Genomic DNA, 25,327 nt, shown 5'->3' on the forward strand with positions numbered 1-25,327 from the left:
CTCAACACAATTTTGCAGCACTCATATTTTGAAATCACATGTGGATTCAGTATGCACATAATGGTATAATAACATGATTTTCTTTTCTTGGATACTTTTAGACTGTCGTGTGTTACCTATCATATAAGTGATAGTCTAAGTTCTGCCAGGTCATAATCTTACAGTTGGGTGTGCAAGCTCCCCAGGGCAGTCAACTTTTCTCACCTGTAATTCTGTGCCATCTGCCATCACAGAGACTCTGCTTGGGTGTTACTGAGGTGGAAAAATCTCTGATGCCATTATTGACTTTCACTATGACCTGCAAAATATAGGGCACATTCTATGATTTAGTTTCTCCTCATTGTGATAAAATGGAATTTCTTAAATAATTTACCATAGTGGGGCAATACTTCAACAAATATTCAGACATGATTAACTTTGCAATTTGAACACAAGAGGTCACTATTTGGCAGGCTATAGAAATAGGTTCAGCTGGGGGTGCTCTTTGGGGAGAGAACAAAGTAACTTTATAGGGGAGAAAATAGGGAGAGAGGGACACTAAGAAATAGAATAAATCCCTTCAGTTTCTAAAGATTGAGTGTGTTATACGAAGCAGGTTAAAGTATTGGTGAAGAACATGGACTTTGAAGCTAGACAGCCAGTCTCCTATTTAACTTACTCTCTGCCCCAGTTTTCTCGTTTGTAAATTAAAAGCAATACTGTTACCTACATCATGGAGATAATTGGGAGGATTAAATGAGTTCATCTAGGTAAAGCATTTAGAATAGTACCCAACAAATAGTAAGCACCAAGTAGGGATACGTTTAATTGCGATGGCTCAATATAATTTAATAGAATGTACTAGAACCCAAATAAAAATCTGTTATATTAAGTTAGCAGCATCAATGAAAATATACTTTTTTCTTAATATTTATTTGAATACTTCTATGAATATTCTTTAGTAATATCTTAGGATGAAAGTGGCATTTAATTATAACATAATTTCTTTATTTCTATCATTTGAGAATAATATATATAGTATATATACATATCTAGTATACGTATATATGATATCTGATATACATATATTATAGATATTTAGAAAGATGTTTTAGTGTTTGTTGATTTTGATAGTTATGTTTGCTGATTCCATTTGGTGAAAAAAAGTGCTTCTCATTCTTTTGTTAAAACTCTTTATGTTGTTATTGGTGATTATTTTTTATATTATTTTGCCATATTTTCATAACTGTTTTGATCAAATCAACTTTCAACATAGGAAGCTGAATCCAAATATTGCCCACATTTACATTTCATGTTACAACTTTCCTATTTTTCTTTTTCAGTTAGGGAAGATTGATGAAATAATTCTGTGAAATAAATCTGCTTCAGATCTAGAATCCAAGGTCAGATGAGACAAATCATTAAACATTTTTCAGACACTACCTGTCCATTTTTCATGTGAACATTTAGGTACTCCCCATTGACACTGTGGCCGTGGACCAGGGTTCCGGAACTGCTTCTGGGACGGACTTCAAATGCAATTTCAAACTTCAATCCAATATTGAAAGATTCATCTGTGGAGATAAACACTATAAACTCCCAAGAACAGCAAGATCATATTTGTAACTATGGTGTGGTTTTGTAATTATATATCTTTTTTATCTGTTTTTGAAAGTTTGATGCATTTTTTAACAGATAAGTAGAAAGTGGCTTTTCCATGTCAAACTCACTGGGGAAAGCTCTGTGGGGAACCAAGATAACTAACGCATCCATCCTGTTGTGGGGTGTGAGGCTGGCAACAGCACACAAAGTATGTGTTATGGGAGCTCAGGGGAAGAGAAATTAATTCCAAGTAGCAGCAGCACTGCTGAGTATTTCACAAGTGAGGAGGACGGGGCAATCTGGACAGATGAAGTAGACTGAACACAGGTACAGAGGCTGGAATGCTTGGAGAGCTCTGTGAAGGCCATTGTGGCTGGACTGTCTCTGCCAGGCGAGAAGGAGGCATGGTGAGTGGGAGCCACACTGGGAAGGGCTCTAGTGCTGAAGTATGGAAGTTAGGCTTTATTTTGCAGTCACTCGGCAAGAGAGCTGTCTTGATTGGACCTGTATTTTAAAATAATTCTTAAACAAAAACCTAACTGGTGCCAGTGCTATACAGCATTTCAGAGGAGAAAGAGCAGAGAAAGTATTTAGGAGCTGTTACTGAGGTGATCCAATAAAATTCTTATTAAGAATAGTTGTGTTTACTCCAAGAGACTCATGGCAAACCAGGGCATCTAAATACTGTTCATTTAACGTATCTTATAAATCATTTAAAATTTTTCTTGCTATTAGTTAATGCTCATGGAGTAGTATACAAATTGTGCAGTTTGCTCCGCATTCCCAGCTGTCCAAACCATTAAGAGTTCTTATCACTGAAATTCCAAGAAAGGCTGAGAATTGTAAGTGTAGGTGTTTTAGTGTGGGGTAATGGTGGATGAGGCAGGAAAGTAAAATCATGAGCTAGACAAAAGAGGAAATACTACCTCTGGGTGTTGTGCTGGATATGGTGGTGGTTTAGAAAGTATACTTGGCTGCAGTGTAATTTCTTTCTTCGGGGCATGTGCAAAGTACCTAAGTGCCTTGAGAGCAGGGAACATGCAGCTTTATACCCTTTCCTGTCCTCATTCCGGGCACTTATTTTGGTGTCTTCCTCACACCCAGTGATTGCTCCATAGAATATTCTTGGAATGAATTAGATGGTGATTGTGTGTAGTCTGCTAGGATTTTATTTATTTTTAGAACTGTTATGTCTCATCATCTGGCACAGGGACTGCCTTACGGGAGGCATACAATAAAAACTGAATGAGTGAGAGAGTAATGGTCAAGGAGAATAATAAAAATCCAGAAACAAAAATTTCTGAAGGATAATGTTGTCTGCTGGTGTTGCAGGACTTGGGGAGAAACTGGGACTTCCTTTAGTAGAACAATGGTTCATGCCAAGAAGGAGCAGAGCAAGACCTCGAGGAGCAAGGTGGCCAAAAACTGACATGGATCAGGCCACGGAGCAGCATAGACATTCTAAAGGAGCCCAGGTGGTCTTCATCCAGAAGTTTGGCAGCTATGGAGAAGCCTGGTCAGGGAGAGTATCCAGGGATGGGGACTGTATGTATGATTTGGAGTGCAGGAGGGAGAAAGGTGGTTCTTGTGGGAAGAGGTCATCTTCTAAGGGCTGAGTTTGGCATTCTTAAGTTTTAACTCTGGGTCTGATATACCCTGTTAGCCATCTCCAGGAAGAAGCATTTCATGACTCATATTTTTAACATGACTAATGTTACCTAGAACCACATATCCTCCTTCTGTTGAAAAGTAAGTTCCTGTTTCCATGGGGCCTTCAAAGCAAGGGGTCACACTGAATGTCTGAGAAGCAGAGGTGATGGAGGCCCCATTGAGCTGGAGATTGCTGAGACAGCCACTAAAACTGTAGATGGAGTTAATCTGAGGGAAGAAGACATTTCTTAAAATCCATTTTCTCAACACAGATGCACCAAGGGGAAGCAAAATGAGGGGGTTTGAGTCCTGAGGGAAACCAAATAATTCCTTGTTGTATTTATTTCAGATATCTCAATGATCAGTACTTTCCTGGATAGTTGCTTTTTAACTGGTTGTTTGAAGCTGGAATTTTGTATTTGATAATGTCAACCTGTAGTAATTAAGCTATGGACATTTTTATATTACACTTTGACACAATAAGTTGCAGCTGTGGTTTTCAAATTGCATATTTAGAAGTATCCTAGTTTTCCCTCAAGAATGACAGCTGTGCCAAGATCACCTAAGGCTGATGAGGGCTAGCAAAATTCTTTGCTTAAATCTACCATAGTCAAATAAACAGCAGAAAGCTTTCATTTCTGGTTTCATGAGCTGTTTTTGTGGTTGAGAATTTATCATATCACAGGACATGAAACTTGGGCCACTTTAGATAACTGATTTTGTACTGCATTTAGACATTTTACAAAAGAGATTGCCATGGAATTGGGGCTGCTTATCTAAAATCTAATTATAATGTAAACCATCTTTTTTGCTTCATCTACATACATTAATGGGTCTTAGAAATTATTTTTAGCATTGCTAAAATCCAACCTATATTTATGTGAAGAAAAATTTAGTCCTTTGATGCATTCTTTTTATTGCTAAATTTTTTTATAAGTGCAACATTTTTAATTTTTGAATTACACAAATGATATTTTTCTACTATTTTCTCACTTCTCCCCAGGGTAACCACATTTCCTTATACATTTACAAATTGTGTGTGTGTGCATGTTTGTGTAAGAAACAAAAATGGAATTGTAGTTTGCATAATGATCTGAAACTTTTTTTCACTCAATAATATATAATGCAATGATTTGCTTTCTTTTTTGTTATGCCTTTACATTAAAAGTATGGGTACTTTCTGAACAAATAAGATCCCCTTGAGACATAAATTTTCATGATAATTTATACCTCTGAAACTTTTTCATTTCACATCTACCTTAGAATCGAAAGATTACTTCTGACTTTGTAATACCACAGGGCAGACAGGCAGCCCATAAGACAGTAGTACTTTGATGTCCCATGTCCAGAAAACTACAGCTTTACTGATGCTAGTTTCCAGTTTCCTAAGTTGTGAAACGAGGGCCTCAATTAGGTGATGTTCTGGCTCTAACGGTCAATGGCTCTACCTGGTCATGCCTGGCTTACCTGAACATTTTTCACAGCCTTTCCAGGAGCCACACCTCCCAAATAAATGGGACCCTTGATTTTCCAGGTAGCTTCAGTAGGAGGAAGACTTTCTTCTAGGACTCGAAGACCATCAATTACCAGTCGGCCACTGCTCCTTTCTCGAATAAATATCACCTGGATGAAGAGAAGGAAAATAGCACATCTCAGGTACATTCCAAGATTGGAGAAAAGGCTATGTTTCCTTTTCTTCCAACTTTGCTATTGCAATGCTGTGGGAAATCTTCAGAAAGTTTATTTTTAAAATGGTCCCGTCTCTGAAGGTCAGGAGTTGATCTCTTCTGGTTAGTAGGCTTCTGGCAATGCAGTTTTTGGAATGGCAGAAACTTTATCCCTCATTTGATTCTGTTTTGTTATACAGCATATGCCTTTATTGTGAGTTGTCTCCAGGCCTCTTTGCTTTATATACATAGGTGTATTTTTTTCCTGCTTATCTTCCATTTACCACTTCATGTATTAGAGGAAGTGATCCGTATATTTTCTGACCTCTAGATAGAATGATTTAAAGCTTAATTTCTGAATATAGCTTATGTTTTTCCATGTTCTCTATGAAGGTTTTCCCAGTTAACCAGGCCACATATGGCCAGAACAGGCCATATGTTCTCTCCCACTTAGATTTCTTGTGATTAATTATAATGCATGTTACATTGCTTACTCTTGACATTACATACCCACCAATTTCTTTCAATATTTATCTGCTCCCACTGTGGTATCCTGTCTTCCTAACTGATTTACTATTCACTTTGTATCTTCCACAGCTTAGCCAATAAAAGACACTCGGTAATAATTGTTGAAAAGTAAAAACCTATTGGCAGTAGAAAATAAGTGAGAAATCATTAAAAACCAAATTTCAGTTTATGTTGACCACTGATCCTTTGGTTAAAATAATTATGCTCAGCCTGTGTCTCTTTTTAAATAGTATGCTTCAAGACTTTTATAAGGAATACAATTTTTTGAAATTGAATTCTGAGCGTGCAGCAGCAGACTTTTAAAATGGATATTTCTAGAGAGAGTAATGGAGGCCCATGAGTGTCCATTTGACAATGGTAGCTATTTGCTGATAATACTGTTCTCTGCCTTCAACTTACATCATGCCACAGGCCATCATTGTATTTCTCCTGGCTTCTAATCTTCAGTTTCTTGTGACCAACATTAAACATGTAAACCAAGCGGCCGTGGGCCAAAAATAGAGTCATAAAGTCATTCTCTTCTTGATCTGAGACATAGAAGATCATGCCATGGGAGGAACGAGTTCTCAGACGAATGGAAAACTGAGATCTGGTAAATGAAAAGAAAGGGATTACCATACGTAAAATGAGACTGAGGATAATCTCTAACTTCTTTAAAATAATACAGTGTAAGCAAGAATAAATAAGTAGCCATTCTATCTAATCCCAAGCAACATTATTCCATACTTAGTATTATTAATGAATATTACATTAGCATGGCTAGTTCAAAAATGTAAATTCTTCTCTACTTCCTTGTACAACAAGGATGTATTCCACATTTGAGGAAATGTTGTTTCAGTTAAGGATCTTACTGTGTCTTGCTCTGAAAATATGGCTGCAGGCTGGGTGCCATGGCTCAGGCCTATAATCCCAGTAATTTGGGGGGTCAAGGCAGGAGGATCACTTGAGCCTGGGAGTTCAAGACCAGCTTGGGCAACATAGTGGAACCCCATCTCTACAAAATTTTTTAAAAAATTATCCAGGGATGGTGGTGCACACCTGTAGTCCCAGCTATTTGGGAGGCTGAGGTGGGAGGATCACTTAAGCCTGGAAGGTTGGGGGTGCAGTGAGCCATGATCATGCCACTGCCCTCCAGCCTGGGTGGGAGAACAAGACCTTGTCTCAAAAAAAAAAAAAAAAAAAGCTGCAATTTAGTAAAAATATGTATGTTAAAGAAGCTTATCCATGTGGACAAAATACTAGTGAGTAATACAAATAATATCACTTGTGTGCTATCTAAAATACAGACTAAAATTTTTTCCCAGTAAAAATTAATTAGTGGATACTATGTGTAAAAAGCAGCCACCTGAGTGTGTAGAAATTAAACAAAACCTTCTAGAAATTTAACCACAGGCTATGGATAAGATACATTTACTAGGTTAACTTCTAGTTTGATTAACTCTAAATTCCTCCTGAAAAATAGAAAATACTGATTCTGCCTATTAGGCAGGTAGCAAATTATAAGACATTAGATATTTCTTATTGAATACTTTGCTTCTATGAATGTTTGACAGAGCTATGTAAGACCTATATAAAAATATTTGGGTGCTAAAACTGTAAAAATAATTCTTCAGTAATATCAGATAACCTGGAGATTTGTGAAATACTGGAAAGAGGTGATGGGGTTGGAGATAGCTGGAGGGTCATAGACAAACAAGCTTATTTGTATTTTCAATGCTTTATTAACCTTCTAGTAGTTCGAATGCACTCCCATTTACAACCTGAAAGCAATTTGTATGGGAAAGGGAGCGTGATATCAAGGTTAGATGATGAGTCATTTGAAACTTGCTCCATCTTCCCCTCCTTGACTGTCTTTTCTTTTTGGTCAAATACAGTAAACTCCTGGAAGAATATTGTTTTATGAACCTTACAAATGGAAAATCGCAGAGAATATAATTCTTTGGATAGTATAAATCATGTACTATTTAGTACTTATTTCGATGATAACATAATAGGATTAAGGTGGCACAGAAAGGAAAGATAGGTAAAAACGATGACATGTGGCAAACAAAGATGGAGCCCAGCCATGTCATTAAGAGTCTAGGAGTACAGTGTGTTACTTTACTTTGCACCAAAATCTCCTTTTAAGTGTTCAAACTCTTGGCGGCTGTTGGCTGTTCCTCCGTATTGATAGGCGTGCTCTATTGCTCTAGGGCTGTTGGAAAGGTGGCAATGAGAGTTTCTTGGAGTATTCCGCTCCGGGAATTTCAGGGCAACAGGATCCCATGAAGGTGCATCTTTACTTTTCCCTCCCTATAAAAGTAAACCAAATTAAGGGATAAAAGTGACATACTAGCACCAAAAAGTACTTTGTGATGTCCTCATCATTAATAAAGATAAAAAATTTGTATATTATTTGTACATTTTCCATTCATGGAACATTAGGCCCCCTCTCTTCCCTACCTCTGCTGCTATGAGCAAATGACAGCAGTAGCTGCAGCAGTAACATCAACAACATAGCATATTAATGAACCCCAAATTCTTCCACATGGTAGTAAAGCAAAGTTAAACTGAAGCTACAGAGACAACTGCTCTACCATTTAAATTAAGTGCACATCTTAACCAATAGTGAAAAGTGGCAAAGTTGGCAATTAAAATGACCCTGAATCAATCAACAAAATCCTTACATAAGAAACAATATTAATATTACTTTAATACACAGATTATTACTTACGCATGGTGTGTAAAAAGTTAACATAGCAACATCTTCAAAATACTTAAGGAGATTTTTGGTGATAGGATATGTAGTAGAATTTTATGTGACAGGATATAGAACAATTTTTAAACACCTTGTGCTCTTAAAATTGCATGGCCGATGCTAAAATTTAGAGTTGTGCAAGTATAGGCTAATATTTAATGATTATTTAGTTTTAATTTCTGAAGCAAAATAAAAGTAAATGCAAATAAATTCAAGTATTTAGTCACTTATTCAAGCAAATGTTTAGTGACTATCCAATGGGTAGAAGTAAAGGGGAAGGAAATCCATGATTATACATTCCTCCCATGGGTGGCATGTAGTGGGGAATAGAAAGTCAATGAGAAATGATTCCTGTTTTTTAAGGAACTGAAAATTAATTTGGAGAAACAGTTATAACAGCAAATTGGAAAACAGGGTTGGTGCCAGATAGGACCTTAGATGATTGCTGGAGGTTTTGTTTTTTAGGTGATGAAGAGCCACACAGGTTTTGAAAGCAGGGAGGGAGTGGCCTGCTCTGACCCACCTAGGAAGACAGCTTGCAACAAGGAAGGCCTGATAGAAGAGGAAATGTGTGGCAGCAGGGAGGACAGAGACACAGCAAGAAACAAGATGAGAGATAGGATTAGATACAAAAATTCAGGATTACTGAATGAGCACACGCAGGCAACAGACAAGATGAGAGAGAGGATTAGATCAGAAAAGTTCTGGTTCAGGATTACTGAATGAGCACACACCTTTATTCCCAGCCCCCCGTTCCCATTGAAATGTCAGAACAATGTACATAAATATAAATCCACAGCAGTCCTGGAAATCTAAGAGGGTTTCTACTGGCAGAACCAAGCCGTGTGGAATTTCTGGAAGATATAAAGTAGATTGAAACAGATGAACAATAAAACCCTTAATCTCATAAGGGCAAAAGACAAGACCTACAAAAAAAAAAAAAAAAAATAGTGTTTTAGCTAAATCTCAGAATTACATTCAAAATCTAGATGTGATTTTGGGCAAAGGGCAGGTTAATTAATTAAAGGACAGACTAGCTGTGCCAGTGTCTCTTGCTCTCAGGGCAGCAGCTCGTGCAGTTGGGTTTTGGCAGTGGAGACTCTCACAGTGGTGGTTAGGTTGGAGAGAGATGGGAGCTCATAGACTCTCATTTCCTAAAGGAAAGCCCACCTGGTTCCACCATTCCCTCTTCCCTTCTTTATGCAGTTGTCAGGACTCATAACCTGATTTTTACTGCAACAGAAATAAGGTTTCTCTCTTGGATGGAGGAAATATACCCAGCTACCAGTACTTTTTGGTCCAGGCTCTCGCCTACAAATAATGGCCATAGCTTCAAGCCGTAGGTGGGCAGAATGGGCTGGAGTAGGGCTGCCAGGAGATTCTTTAACTCTAATGCCTTAGGAAAATTTTCCCAAATCCATGCTCTATTTCAATCCCAGTGGAGTAATATACTTTATGATAGGAGATATGATCACCTTTGTCTCAGTGAAAGGCCCAGCTGGAAATACTTTGCACAGGGCCTGTAGTGAGGGTAAGAGAACAGAGTGAGAGTGAGGGTAGGGGACTTTCCCCGACTCTGGCTGCTTCCTGTTCTCTCCATTTGGATGGAAAGGATCTCACGCTTTCTTAGTCAGTGTATCCACTTAGCTCTAGGTGCTCAGTGAAGCACAGCGTTATTTGAAACACAACAATCTCAATTTACCAGCCTTGCCTGACTCTGCTTCAATGTGGGAATACATGACTATGTAGGTGCATCTCTCATCTGCTGCAAAAATCAATAAACTCTGATGTCTTTATATATGGCAACCAAATATGCTAATTCTTCTGCAGATACACATTCACACTCTTAATAATGATAAAATAGCCAAGGTATAACTTAATTACTTTATACCATACAACACAGAGACTCAGTTTGTTATCCTAAGATGGGTATGTATATGGTGATTCTCAATGAACACCACTAGACTTTGGCTTTACCAGTGTAATTTTTTGTTTTCTCTGTGGGCCTATTAGTTGCAATCCCACTGATAGTACCAGTTCAATTTAGCAAGATTCTTTTGTGTCAGATAACAACCAAGCTAGTTGAGCTACTGAAGAAAAAGACAGCAATGTGTTATACGGATATAGGGTATCTTTTTTTTTTTTTTTTTGAAACAAAGTTTTGCTTTTGTTGCCCAGGCTGGAGTGCAGTGGCATAATGTCGGCTCACTGCAAACTCTGCCTCCCAGGTTCAAGCGATTCTCCTGCCTCAGCCTCCCGAGTAGCTGGGATTACAGGCATGCACCACCTTGCCTGGCTGATTTTTGTATTTTTAGCAGAGACGAGGTTTCACCATGTTGGCCAGGCTGGTCTCGATCTCCTGGCCGCTTGATCCGCCTGCCTCAGCCTCCCAAAGTGCTGGGATTACAGGTGTGAGCCACCGTGCCTGAACGGGGTATCTTAAACAATCTAAGATAGTATTGTGGTGTCCAGAAACCTGGTGTCTGGAGAAACCTCCAGAAAGCTAGAAAAAAATCAAGGCACTCCCTTTCTGGAGGTTTCCGGTTTCTCAGAGCATCTCTTTTCATTTTTCTTTCTTGACAGGATAGCTTTCTGCCTTTCACTCTATGAAGCAGCTTCTTTTCCTCTTTGTATAATTAACATAATGCCCTTAGGTTTACATGTTTTCTATTCAATGGCCAGCTCAGGCAGATCTCTCTAGGTTCTAAGCTTCCAAGGAAGAGAATCTGATAGCCCAGCTTTGTGCGTGTGATCTACCCTGGTCCAGTGATCTATATCCAGGGAAGTGAGGTCTTGCATCTAAAACACAGGGCCTGCCCACTGGGTAGGAAATCAGTTCTTAGAGAACAGAGTGGTTTGCCAGATACCCTAGCATGATGTCTGTTACAATACTTGAAATGTTCATTATTAAACACCAAATGAGAAACTTTTCCCAATTAAATTTGAAACGTAAACATTGTTAAAAAAATTTAAGACTGGAACATAGATGATAAGACAGGTATTCACAAATACCACAGGGAAATAGAAATCAATGTTACCTTTTTGGAAAGCAATTTGCCTTGATTCAGTAATTCTCCCTCTAGGAATCTATCTTAAAGATTTGTTCAGCAATACACTCAAAGATTTATCTACAAAGATCTTTAGCTTCCAGAAAACTGGAAGCAACTAAAAGTCTATTGATGGTTAAATGAATATAATAAGTGAATAAAATGGGATATTAGGAAGTGATTGTGAAAATAAATTATTACAATCCCAATTGCTTTGGTGCAGCCTTAATGAAAATTTAGGTCAGAGACCACATATTTTTCTTGGTAGTTATTTATGAAGCTGTTGAAACAAGGGTCAATAGAAGAAAAGATTAGCAAATGTTGATATTCTAGTTATCATAAAATATAATTGAAATCTATGGTGATTCTGTGTCTTGTTATTACAAAGTCAAGTTTCTGTCTAACACTGTTTACCATAAAGGTTAGCAAGTTTCCTATAATATAGAAAAACTTCTGTTAATAGGGCTGTTGATTATAACCTTGAGACTGAATGTTTGTTGGGAAATCACATTTGATAGACAACTTAATTTAGAAAACTGTGTTTATTTAAAGGGGTAACTGTGTTTGCTTGAGAAGGTTGATGTCCCTCATCAACCTGTAATGTTAATCTGCTGCCTCTGACCCTCTGACCAGTGTTCAAGTGCCAGATAAAAAAAGTTTCAGGATAAATCTTTTAGCATCACTGTATGGAGGTAACAGCAAGACTCTATTAGAATTTTATAGTATGCTCTGAAAACTCCTTCATAGTATCTTCCAGCAAAATCCTTCATGAGAATCAATGAAATTATCTGTCTTCCATGTCCAACTCAGGAAGGGATCCTAAGAAAGTACTAAGTTTCAATTATACACACACACAATTATTTTGTTAACATTGATAAAGCAGTCATGTATGAACAAAGAAGAAGTTTCAAGAGGATTGAAAAAGTAGTCCACATATGCTCATATATATGGAAAATGTCAAGATATAATGGTCAGTGAAAAACCGTCAGAATGGAGAAGCTGGTGGAGACACTTCCCTCTTGCTGATGGTCCAGAAGCCAGCCTTGGACGGCAATCAGTTCTTCCCCTGAAACAATGCTCAACCTCACTAGCATTCAGAGAAATGAAAACTAAAACCTCAATTTGTCCATCAGATTGGCAAAATTATAGAAATTTGATTATATTCATTGTTGACAATAGTGTGGGACAATATGTTCTTTCAAATGCTGTTTGTGGGACTGTAAATTGGTATTGCCTCAATATTGAAAATGCGTATTCCCTTGAGCCAAGCAATTTTACTTTTAGGAACCAATCCTCCAGAATACTCTAAGGCGCTATAGAGATAAAACCACTAATATTCACTGAATCTTTACTATATGCCTTGCGCTATACTAAGTGCATATCATTTCATGCATTAACTCATTTAGTTTTTGTTACAACCCTATGATGCAGATAGCTGTGTATTTATTGAACACCTGTTATATGCATTGTTCTGAGTGCTTATTATACATCAGGGAACAAGGTGAATGAGCTTGCATTTTAGTAGAGGAGACAGATAATAAATAATAAACATAATAAAGAAAGCATACTAATAAAATATAAGTACTACGAAAAAAGAATAGAAAGAAGCAAAAGAGCAGCATTACTGGTGGAAGGTAGGAGACAGGCTGCAGTATTCAATAGGGTGTCAATGTAGGTCATTGAACAGATGAGAGTTGAGCAATTGTAGACGGAAGAGAAGTTGTCTGTGCAGATACTTGGGAGAAGCGCGATCCAAGCAGAAGGGAAGCCTGAATAAAGAACCTAAGGTGGGAGTACACATGGCCCATTCTAGGAATAGTTGGGAGGCCAGTATGGGGAGAAGACTGAGAGAGGTGGGCAAGTAGGAGGAGATGAACTCAGGGTAAGGGGCATGGATCACATAGGGCCTCTTATGAATTATGGTGCCTTGGGCTTTTACTCTGAGTGTAGTCGGGGGGCCATTTGAACACAGTAGTGACATGATATGATTTATATTTCTAAAGATCTGACTGTAGGGTTGAGAATAGGCTATCAGGGAACAAGGTGGAAGCAAGGAGACCTGCTGGGAGGTGTTGCAGTTATTCAGATGAGAGTTGGTGGTGGCGTGGGCCAGGATGGGAACACTGACACCTGAGCACACTCTTAAAATTGGATCATGAAAGAGGTGGGGAGGGTTAAACTGAAAGAATTAGAAGGGATTAAGGGTCCCACTTGTAATGAAGGCAAATAATGTACAGAGTTGCAGTAAATGCATGAGAAAGAATAGTAGGATGGAATTTTAGAACTCAAGATTTTGGTAATGGAGTAGCTTTAGCTGATGTCACAGACCAACTGTGCATGTGAGTGGTTGAAGTGAAGGCCCAGGAAGGAGGGGAAAAACCAGGGTAAGATCAGAAACTTGAATATTCCATGATTGTGACAAAAGCCTGAAATTGTTACACAAAAGCAAATGATACTAGAGAATTATAGTACCAGATAATATGTATTATTTATACAAACTGTTAAGTACAGGGACATTTTAACCATTGTAAGGGAAACCATTGTAAGTTGGAAGCATGAATAAATAGCTGATTCAGACTGTTCATTGGAACAGGAACTGACGCAACAAACACGGATGAGCCTGGAGGACATTACATTAAGTAAAATAAGGCAGGCACAGAAAGACAAATACTGCATGTTATCGTAAGTGGGAGCTAAAAATGTTGAGTTCACAGGAGACTGGAACTGTGGTTATCAGAGGCTGGGAAGGGCAGCGGCGGGAGGAGGATAGGCTGAGGTTGGTTAATGTATACCAAATTACAGCTAGATAGGAGGAAAATGTTCTGTGTCTCTATAGTATAGTAGAGTGACTATAGTTAACAATAGTTTTTTGTATATTTTCAAATAGCTAGAAGAGATGATTTTGAATGTTCCCAACACAAAGAAATAATAAACGTTTGAGATAATAGACATGCTATCACTCTGATTTGATTATTGCATATTATATGCATGTATTGAAAGACAACTCTGTACCCCATACATTTGTGTAATTATTACATGTCAATAAAAAATAAAAAATTCCTCTATAACAAACAAAAAATTAATACAACAAAGCTGGTAAACTAGCATATGTGATACTGCAAGAATCCCATCTTTCCTATGTATGTAGTTGCAAAGGATCAAGTATATTCTCTAAAACAGCAGTGTCTAGAACTGTGTGCATGGAAAATGATGACAATTAGGAAGTCAGAACAGCATTATCTTTTACCTTTTTATTCTGACTTGCTTTAGGCTTGGATAAATTTTTTCCTTTTTTATGGAGGAGAAACAATGGTGAAGACTCAATGGGACACTCATAAAGAGAAGTGTGGACCTTTTCAGTATACCGTTGGAAATCTTCAACCTCCACATCTCTATCCACCCTGTGTTTGTAACAGAGGAAAAAATAAATATTAAAAATATTGTTTAGAATTACATGATGAAAATTATGGAAGTCAAAGAGCTTTGGCAATTAAAGTGTGTGTGTGTGTGTGTGTGTGTGTGTGTGTGTGTGAGATGGGTCCTTACCCATCACTCGTAACCAGGACCCTTTAAATTACATTCAAGCAGTTAATAACTATGTGCCTGGCATCACACATTTATAATAATGAACATCTTTTCCCTCAACACACTCTGGATGATTGGAACTGCCTCTGTTTCTTAATCTATATTAAACTCCTCCCTTGCTTATTCTTGTACTTAAGGAACCCCTATTGTCTTTGTTAAGGACCTAGATTAATAGCTTTCTTTAAAGTCATGCGTTAAATTAAGACTTTTGTATACCTCTGGGTATGTTACTCTGTCATTAATGATAAGTACAAAAATAATTGCATCTAATATTTTTAGCTTGCTGTATGCCAGACACTGTACAAGTTGTTTTATGTGCATTATCTTCTCATTTACCCCTCATGACAAACCTACCAAGCAGGCACTATTATTATCTGCATTTTGTAGGTGAAGACATGAAGGCTTACTTAGTCAAGGTCATTTGGAAATTAAAGGGCAAAGAACCTACCAGAAATGCAAGTATGACAGTTTCTCAAGCACATACAAGCTTTTAATTACTATCCCCTAATGCCTCAGATACATTTCATAGTTCTCATTTTTAATATTTTTGCTGTTGTCTTGATTTTATTTATCAATCATGCAGATTCATTAATAATAAAAATGTTATACCTGGTAAAGTAGGCATTACTTATGCAGCCAGTGAAATTAGCATACTGAGCACTGATTGGTGAGCCACCGAAGTAAAACTTCTTTTCACCTGCTTGTGTCTGTTCTATTTTCCCTTTGGTAGGATTCTTACTCCCAACTCTGCTTTTATCTACTATCAGTTCATATCTGCAAAAGAAAAAGGCTTCTTTACAAACCACAGAGCTAGCATTTCACCTTGACCCACTCAAGTTTGGATAAGCAGGTTTTCTCATGAAATGGAACATCTGGTTAATGAAAAGACAGTGAGTTGCCAAACTCTTCATGAGGCCCAGGATAAAATGGCTGGATATTTCTATATGCAAAAAAGATCCTCCAAACCAAGATTGGAATTTAAACCCATAAGGCAAGAAATTCAGATGTCTAGTCATCAGCATTATTTGTGTGTGTGTGTGTGTGTGTGTATGTGTATGTGTGTTTAAAACAGAGCATACCTCATGATGATAACTTAATCACATTTGTGGAAGACCATTTCCATGGCAAAGCACATTAGATTATTTTGATCCTTACTGGAAGTGGGATCCAGAAAAAGCCTCCTCACGTTTTCTGTGTCCACAAAAGTGGACATATACTAGTAGCAGAGGTTCATTTCTTATTCCAGAAAACTTTCTTATTACGAAAAATAAATTCAGTATTATCTATTTTAAAGATGAAGTTGGAGCTTTTAAAATGTGGCCATAAATGTTGCATTCTCAGTTGTGTGACTCAAGGTCTAAACAAGACCAACATTTGCTGAGCTCCTTCTATGTGCAAAATACTGCACTCGTTTCAGTATGTAATATTAGTAGGCATTTCCGTCAAGAAGATTATAACCTATTGTTTTACGGGAAAAATAACCCTTGTATTTATTTTAAGAAATTTCATAGTGATTTATTTTACATATCTTGGAAACTAATAGCAATATTTTTTTTTAAGGAAGGTAAATTGTTCCTTCTAGCATTTTTGTTTTAACATTAGAAAAGGTGTAGGAGAACCTATTATTTATAGTGGTTTTTGACATAATCATGTCCCACAAATAGACATGGTAGAAAGAATATGAAGTGAGGAGCTGTACCTTGTGGGTGAGACAGAGGTAATGACGAAGTGGGACAGCCCATCATTGTACTGCTTATCTACTGACTGAACTTTGATTCCCTTTACATCCATGACGACAGTCCCGTTATCCAGTGAGATGGAGAACACGTCTGACTGAAATGCAAGCACAAACATGTAAGTAGGGAGTCTAGGGATCCAAAAGATGGAAATGAAATGTTTTCAACATTTACTGAATGGTATTGCTTTTTTTTTTTTTTTTTTGAGGCAGAGTCTTGCTGTCTCACCCAGGCTAGAGTGCAGTGGCATGATCTCGGCTCACTGCAAACTCCGCCTCCCGGGTTCAAGCAATTTTCCTGCCTCAGCCTCCCGAGTAGCTGGGATTACAGGCGCCGACCAGCGCGGCCAGCTAAGTTTTGTATTTTTTAGTAGAGACGGGGTTTCACCATCTTGGCCAGGCTGGTCTTGAACTCCTGACCTCATGATCCACCCGCCTCGGCCTCCCAAAGTGCTGGGATTACAGGCATGAGCCACCGTGCCTGGCCTTGAATGGTATTGCTTAAAGGCAATATAGTGTGTAGGAAATTTGCTTGTAAAATAATTTCTATAAATAACAACCAAGAACACCCTATTGCTTGTACTGGTATTGCTTATAAAATTAGACACATTTCAGTAGAAAAATGTATCTCCTATATTTCCAACTGAAAATTTTTGGTGACTTTGTTATGCTGAGAGTTGTTAGCTCAGTCTCAGTTACTTTCCTACTTTCAATCTCACTTTTAATCCCTTCGAAAAGATGATAATTTAGGTCTCCTTGGGGATGTAGCTAGATGACTAGGCAAGGGTTAATTTGCTAGTCTGGCTTTTTTAAATCTTTCACTTTTTCATCTATAGAGGCAGAAGAGACATTTTAAAAAGCAAGTTAGCTCTTCTTATCTGAATTAGCTTATTGCTTATCTTAAAATATTTGGCAAATATTCATCTTGCTTCTCTTTCCTTATATGGGCACCAACTTCTTAAGTCTGCCCTCAAAATAGACTCCTTTTTGTGGGCAAAAAGTGTTATTTAACTAACCAGGGTAGTCTGAGGCAGGTTTGGGGTCAGAAGTTCTACAAAATGCTTTGGGTAAATTCTCACAGATTCTACTGATTCCAATTAAATTGGATATAAATGTGTCAGATGCAGGTAATATATATGAAAAGTGAAAGTTGCTTTCAGAAGTTCTATGATGACCTGGCACATCAGTGTATATATTGATGATGACCTTTTCAGAGACCCACTAGTTGGATGTTACGGTCACCAATCCTCTACAGACCTTATTTTATTCTTGAAATAGCATATCTTTATAAGCTGAGCTACAATGTTCTGTAGCAAATCTAAAAGAAGCATGTATATTCTTTTTACCCTTTTATAAATTAAATCACAGATGTGTTTGTTCATAGCATACAAACAGGGACTCTTAACAATTTTTGTGCTAGAAACACCTTTGGCATTTTGGTAACACATAGGGACTCCTTCACAAAATAATGTTTTTAAATGTATAAAACAAAACATATAATAATACAAAGGAAACCAATTATATTGAAATACAGTTTTCAAAATATTAAAATAAATAATCTGTGATATTATCACTTTTTATTAAGGCATTAAATAATAAGATTCCTTAGCAGACCTAATAACATTAGAAGTAGCAATGAGCAAAAATGACATTCTGAGATTTCTGTTGACAATTGTAATGTGAAACAAACAAATCTGTGATTTCTATCAATGACAAAGTCGCAGGTACTGGTAATACTACTGTGGTGTGTTGTCTAGATTCATAATCAAAGGAAATGATCAATTTCAGTGAGAGAAAATAAAGATGTAATCTTTTCCCATTAAGTCCACAGACCCCCTGAATTCTATCCATGATCCCTTGGGGGTGGGTCTATGAATTCCAGGTTAGGAACTCCTGATATACAATACATATAATATTTTTAAAAGTGTTTGAAATGAGGCATTCTGTGTGTCTACATGTGAGTCAAAATCTGAATGGAAAATCACTTCTAACATGCATTAAAAATTATTTTTAATAGGCAAAACAATTATCACAAAGAAGTTTCCTCAGAGAAAAACAAATACTTACTCCTGAAGCATAATAGAATAGTAACCCATTTGGTTGTAATGTTCGGAAATTAAAACCTCCTTCAAAGCCATCAAAGAAAGATATTTTCTGAATTGAAGCAATGAAGCTCTGTCCATTGAAATATGCTCTGCGAGATAGCTGTGTGCCAAAACAAGTGGAGATAGTGTTTTTGAGAATTATCAAATGCTTAAAACTATCAACGTTTCACATACGGAGGGCCTTGCCTGTTAGTTTCTATGTAAATAGTTTATTTCCCCACTTCTGGTTTATGCTGGAATTCAGGCATACACCAGGAGCTCCTCTGAGAGAGGGTTTCATCTTCTCCACTGACTCCAACCAGAGTGAACAATGATGCTAGCACACACCCCTTTAGGTGTTAGATGCCCCCCCCATAGAAAATTGAAGCAAATGAACAAGTCACAGAGGAATCCCATGCACAAGAGCCCTTCAAGCTTAATGGTTCTTCTTTCTGGTGGTGGCAGAAAGGAACCCAAGGTGTACCTAGGATCAGAGAGAAGCTGAAAAGAGCTTTTCCAGCTTTTGGGAGTGTCAAGTATGGTGTCTGTTAAAAAGCTTTTGGCCGGGCGCGGTGGCTCAAGCCTGTAATCCCAGCACTTTGGGAGGCTGAGACGGGCGGATCACAAGGTCAGGAGATCGAGACCATCCTGGCTAACACGGTGAAACCCCGTCTCTACTAAAAAATACAAAAAACTAGCCGGGCGAGGTGGCGGGCGCCTGTGGTCCCAGCTACTCGCGAGGCTGAGGCAGGAGAATGGCGTAAACCCGGGAGGCGGAGCTTGCAGTGAGCTGAGATCCGGCCACTGCACTCCAGCCTGGGCGACAGAGCCAGACTCAGTCTCAAAAAAAAAAAAAAAACAAAAAAAAACAAACAAACAAACAAACAAAAAAAAAATCAGAAAAAAAATAAAGCTTTTGACTGAGTGGTTCTTACAAGAGAGTCTTCTGGGCATCCATAACCAACTCCCAGGGTTTCTGTCTGCTCCAGTAAATTGAAATCTTTCTTTTGGAACTGGAAGCCCTTCATGCATCCTCTGAAGTTGATATCTAGGGGAAGGTGTGCTCTGAGGGTCCTGGAAAAGAAAGTCAGCCTCACTGATACAGCCATGATGATGATGTTACCCTGCATATGTAGGCTATGGAATTTGCATTTATTTATAGTCATTTGTAACAGCTTTATAATCATTCATATTCTCATGCTTTCTTTGATAGGCACACGGCAATGTCTAATCTTTGCCTATAGAAGAGTTTTGTTCTGAGTCAAGCCAATTTGTTCTTTATAGTTTTCAAAATGCTTTAACTTACATTATCTCGTTTCATCTTTATAACAATTCAGTGAAATAGATGGAGATGCTATTATTTCCCTTTAACAGATGATTATTAGATTGAATCATAGGGAACTGACATATTATACATAAAAAGAATCAATTCTTAGTAATTCCACAAGGTTTAACCTATAAAAGGAAACTAAGAATAAATTATTCACTTATGTCACAAGTGATGTTAGGATTTGAACACAGGTCTTCAGACTTTTATTAATCCACGTCGTTAATGAATCCATTTTGGCATTATTTCCAACACATCTGTAATCAACAAAGTTTAGGGGAGAGTCTTAATGTTTCATTATACATAATACACAACCCTTTGGATAACCTTAAAAATTTGTGTAGCTCAGATGCTATTGGAGAGCTCAAAATGGGTTTAAGGCTAAAGCAAAAGTAACTAAGAGCTATTTATGACAAACCCACAGCCAATATCATACTGAATGGGCAAAAACTGGAAGCATTCCCCTTAAAAACTGGCACAAGACAGGGATGCCCTCTTTCACCACTCCTATTCAACATACTGTTGGAAGTTCTGGCCAGGGCAATCAGGCAAGAGAAAGAAATAAAGGGTATTCAATTAGGAAAGAAGAAGTCAAATTGTCCCTGTTTGCAGATGACATGACTGTCTATTTGGAAAACCCCATCGTCTCAGCCCAAAATCTCCTCAAGCTGATAAGCAACTTTAGCAAAGTCTCAGGATACAAAATCAACGTGTAAAAATCACAAGCATCCTTATACACCAATAACAGACAAACAGAGAGCCAAATCATGAATGAACTCCCATTCACAATTGCTTCAAAGAGAATAAAATACCTAGGAATCCAACTTACAAGGGATGTGAAGGACCTCCTCAAGGAGAACTATAAACCACTGCTCAATGAAATAAAAGAGGACACAAAGAAATGGAAGAACATTCCATGCTTATGGATAGGAAGAATCAATATCATGAAAATGGCCATGCTGCCCAAGGTAATTTATAGATTCAGTGCCATCCCCATTAAGCTACCAATTACTTTCTTCACAGAATTGGAAAAAACTACTTTAAAGTTCATATGGAACCAAAAAAGAGCCTGCCTTGCCAAGACAATCCTAAGTCAAAAGAACAAAGCTGGAGGCATCAGGTTACCTGACTTCAAACTATACTACAAGGCTACAGTAACCAAAACAGCATGGTACTGGCACCAAAACAGAGATACAGACCAATGGAACAGAACAGAGCCCTCAGAAATAATACCACACACCTTCAACTATCTGATCTTTGACAAACCTGACAAAAACAAGAAATGAGGAAAGGATTCCCTATATAATAAACGGTGCTGGGAAAACTGGCTAGCCCTATGTAGAAAGCTGAAACTGGATCCCTTCCTTACTCCTTATACAAAAATTAATTCAAGATGGATTAGAGACTTAAATGTTAGACCTAAAACCATAAAAACTGTAGAAGAAAACTTAGGCAATATCATTCAGGACATAGGCATGGGCAAGGACTTCATGTTTAAAACACCAAAAGCAATGGCAATAAAAGCCAAAATTGACAAACGGGATCTAATTAAACTAAAGAGCTTCTGCACAGCAAAAGAAACTACCACCAGAGTGAACAGGCAACCTACAGAATGGGAGAAAAGTTTTGCAATCTACTCATCTGACAAAGGGCTAATATCCAGAACCTACAAAGAACTCAAACAAATTTACAAGAAAAAACCAAACAACTCCATCAAAAAGTGGGCAAAGGATATGAACAGACACTTCTCAAAAGAAGACATTTATGCAGCCAACAGACACATGAAAAAATGCTCATCATCACTCACCATCAAAGAAATGCAAATCAAAACCACAATTAGATACCATCTCACACCAGTTAGAATGGCGATCATTAAAAAGTCAGGAAACAACAGGTGCTGGAGAGGATGTGGAGAAACAGGAACACTTTTACACTGTTGGTGGGACTGTAAACTAGTTCAACCATTGTGGAAGACAGTGTGGCGATTCCTCAAGGATCTAAAACTAGAAATACCATTTGACCCAGCCATCCCATTACTGGGTATATACCCAAAGGATTGTAAGTCATGCTGCTAGAAAGACACATGTACACGTATGTTTATTGCAGCACTATTCACAATAGCAAAGATTTGGAACCAACCCAAATGTCCATCAATGACAGACTAGATTAAGAAAATGTGGCACATATACACCATGGAATACTATGCAGCCATAAAAAAGGATGAGTTCATGTCCTTTGTAGGGATATGGATGCAGCTGGAAACCATCATTCTCAGTAAACTATTGCAAGAACCAAAAACCAAACACTTCATGTTCTCACTCATAGGTGGGAACTGAACAATGAGATCACCTGGATACAGGAAGGGGAACATCACACACTGGGGCCTGTTGTGGGGTAGGAGGAGGGGGGGAGGGTAGCATTAGGAGATATACCTAATGTAAATGACGAGTTAATGGGTACAGCACACCAACATGGCACATGCATACATACGTAGCAAACCTGCACATTACGTACATGTACCCTAGAACTTAAAGTATATAAAAAAAGAGTAAATGGACAAATGCTGTTTTGTCTTCACACAATACACATGTTCCACCCTTCCTATTGCTGATGAGAAATATTGCATTAGATCATGTTCTAAGAGTAATACAATAATCAAGAAATCTGTGATTACATCTATGTGATGCTAATTTCAGGAGGTCCTGAGGACTGACTGCAGAGGGCTTGCAGGTACATGAATGTGTGTGCCTGTACCTGTTCCTGTGTGTAAAAGTAGCAAGTAAGAGTGCGGACACTGTTACTAGACCTCTTCTGGATGTTGCCAGCCCAGTACATTGCTAGGAACACACAGCTACTTAACAAAAAGCCTTACCTGGATTGTAAGATTTCTGGGGGAGCTCCTCCAATGTATATATCTGTAAAAGGTATTTTCATCTTTTCATTATCCATGCTCTTGACATGCCTTCTGTCAACTACCAAGATCATTTTCTTATCATTGTGGTAAATGATTGAGATCTGGGAGAGATAATGTATAGTAAGCCTTGATTAACTATTTAATATTCAGTTCTTTGATGACTTCTATATATTTTAATTCTCCTGGCTATACTAGCTATTCTTCCATGCCTTTGTGCTTGTTTGTTCACAAAATGGGGAATAGATATAGATAGATTTTCTTTTCTCACAGACTTGAAAACTCTTGCTTCTACAAGTAGCAGTTCACATTTCCTGGGAAAGGAGGTCTGTATGAAGAGGGAGCCAGCCCAAGAAAAATTTTGCGATTAGACCTATTGTTTCCTCCTGCTCCTTCTGAGAGGATTCAGGAAAGAGCTATAAACAGGTGCCACTGTTCTCTTCTTTTTTAAAAACAACTTTATTCAAGTCTAGTTGATGTGCAAAGAACTATACATATTTTATGTATGCAATTTGATGAGTTTGGACATATACAAACACTCATATCATCCCACAATCAAGGTAAGAGACATATCACACATTTCCCAGCATTTCCTTGTGTCCCTTTGTGGTGTGTGCGTGTGTGTGAGCATGTGTGTTAAGCACACTTAACATGAGATCTATCCTCAATAAATTGTAAATTAGTTATAACTATAGGCTCCATGCTGTACAGCAGATTTCAAGAACTTACTCACCTAGCACAACTGAAACTTTATACCCATTGAACAGCAATGTCTTATTTCCCCCATCCCTAACCCCTGGTGACCGCTATTGTATTCCCAAGCAGGTGCCTTCTGGAATCTAGATTGCATGTTACCAGGTGTAATTTTTTGGTGACACAGTGAACAGTTCTAATGAATCTGCAAAACTGCTAGTCAGAGAAATAGTTAAAATATTCTTTTATTGTAAACCATTCTCATGAGGCTATGGACTTTGAACTGAAAAGGGAAATACAGTCTCCTACCCCTTGCATTTTGGTTCCACTTAAAAGATATTATGCCTTGTATACACTTTATCAAATTGTATATTTAAAATAGTTAATGAAAATGGATGAAGTATATTTTCAGTAGTCTGCACATCTGTTTCAAAACTAAAGGGGATCCTTTGTGAGTTCTCTTTATAAGGAAAACTGTGCTATTATTTTCTACATGCTGGATAAGTGGTTTAAAAGGAAATTCTGTATTTATATTCTTGTTACATTTAGTGGGGCTCCAAGGACAAGCAAAAAAAATGGCTGCGCATCTACACTCTGGCTCATTCCACACGTGCACAGAAGCACTGTAGAGGAACACCAATTGAGATATTTAAGATTAATAAAGCCTTTTGGTTAATGAAGCAATTAAAAGGAATCTTTCAGTGACTTTTTAATCGGAACATCAATAGGACAAATACATCCATTGTTTTAAAGCAAATGTCTTCCTGGGGTTGAGAAGATGAGGGTCCTTCAGTTGCTCCTTGGATACGAAAGCTCTCAGTTTATTTACTATCCTGCCTGTCTCATTTGTCCGCCTGATTAGATCAACAGATCTAAGTATAAAAAACAAAACCAAAACCAACCAAACTACAATGATTTGTACCTCATGGTATTTTGCATCATTAATTTGAGCTTTCTTTAATGTATCTTCAAGATGCACAGGGCCACTGCTGAATCCAAAATCATAGAACACGTGTAGGTAACCATTGCGCATTTCCAGTCTGAAAAACATACTCTGGGGAGAGAAAGAAGTTGTAAGATAGGAACATCTGTTATTATGCGAGTAGAGTCAGTTTTAGCTGAATTTGAGAAATATGACTATATTCTTAGTTATTGGAGCTATTTGAAGACTAAGAAAGTCTTACGAAATTCTTATGAAATAAAAGTGACAACGGCTGGAAGTGGTGGCTCACACCTATAATCCCAGCTCTTTGGGAGACTGAGGCAGGTGGATCACTTGAGGCCAGGAGTTTGAGACCAGCCTGGCCAACATGGCAAAACCTCATCTCTACTAAAAATACAAAAACTAGCCAGGCATGGTGGCAGGCACCTGTAATCCCAGCTACTCGGGAGGCTGAGGCAGGAGAATCGCTTGAACCCAGGAGGTGGAAGTTACAGTGAGCCGAGATCATGCCACTGCGCTCCAGCCTGGGCTACAGAACGAGACTCTGTCTCAAAAAAAAAGTGACAACTACTTCCATATCAGCAGCTATTTCTCTTGTTAATATATAAAAGTTAATTTTATACACAGTGTAAAGATTCTTCTTTTGTTTTCATTCTACTTTCTGAATTAATGGATGAAGTTTTAAGTCTACATTATTGCCCTTTAGCAAAATCTTGAAAACAGAGTATAGTATACCAGTTTATTCAACTGCCTTGTCTTTAGGAAACTTTAAAAAGTTATAGCAGCACAACAGATGTGACTGCATTTATTTTAGGTGAAAATTAGTAATATTAAAAAAT

General features: G+C 37.8%; 1 protein-coding gene across 5 annotated transcripts in view; it reads right to left on the bottom strand.

The window, feature by feature from the left end:
• LAMA4 (laminin subunit alpha 4) overlaps window positions 1–25,327 on the bottom strand; it is a 149,089-nt gene that overhangs the window by 5,412 nt on the left and 118,350 nt on the right. For all 5 annotated transcript variants that reach the window (XM_025381900.1, XM_025381899.1, XM_025381901.1 and 2 more), the window contains exons 25-37: window positions 24,468–24,599; window positions 22,814–22,956; window positions 19,550–19,688; window positions 18,598–18,735; window positions 16,495–16,628; window positions 15,405–15,569; window positions 14,458–14,611; window positions 7,531–7,718; window positions 5,826–6,015; window positions 4,699–4,854; window positions 3,300–3,459; window positions 1,423–1,553; window positions 205–298 (exon numbers count right to left, since the gene is read on the bottom strand). In XM_025381900.1, the coding sequence (XP_025237685.1) occupies window positions 205–298; window positions 1,423–1,553; window positions 3,300–3,459; window positions 4,699–4,854; window positions 5,826–6,015; window positions 7,531–7,718; window positions 14,458–14,611; window positions 15,405–15,569; window positions 16,495–16,628; window positions 18,598–18,735; window positions 19,550–19,688; window positions 22,814–22,956; window positions 24,468–24,599 (1,924 nt within the window). The remainder of the gene's footprint in view (window positions 1–204; window positions 299–1,422; window positions 1,554–3,299; window positions 3,460–4,698; window positions 4,855–5,825; window positions 6,016–7,530; window positions 7,719–14,457; window positions 14,612–15,404; window positions 15,570–16,494; window positions 16,629–18,597; window positions 18,736–19,549; window positions 19,689–22,813; window positions 22,957–24,467; window positions 24,600–25,327) is intronic.

The sequence above is a fragment of the Theropithecus gelada genome, chromosome 4 (genome assembly GCF_003255815.1).
Source record: "Theropithecus gelada isolate Dixy chromosome 4, Tgel_1.0, whole genome shotgun sequence".
In the NCBI taxonomy this organism is placed as follows: Eukaryota; Metazoa; Chordata; class Mammalia; order Primates; family Cercopithecidae; genus Theropithecus; species Theropithecus gelada.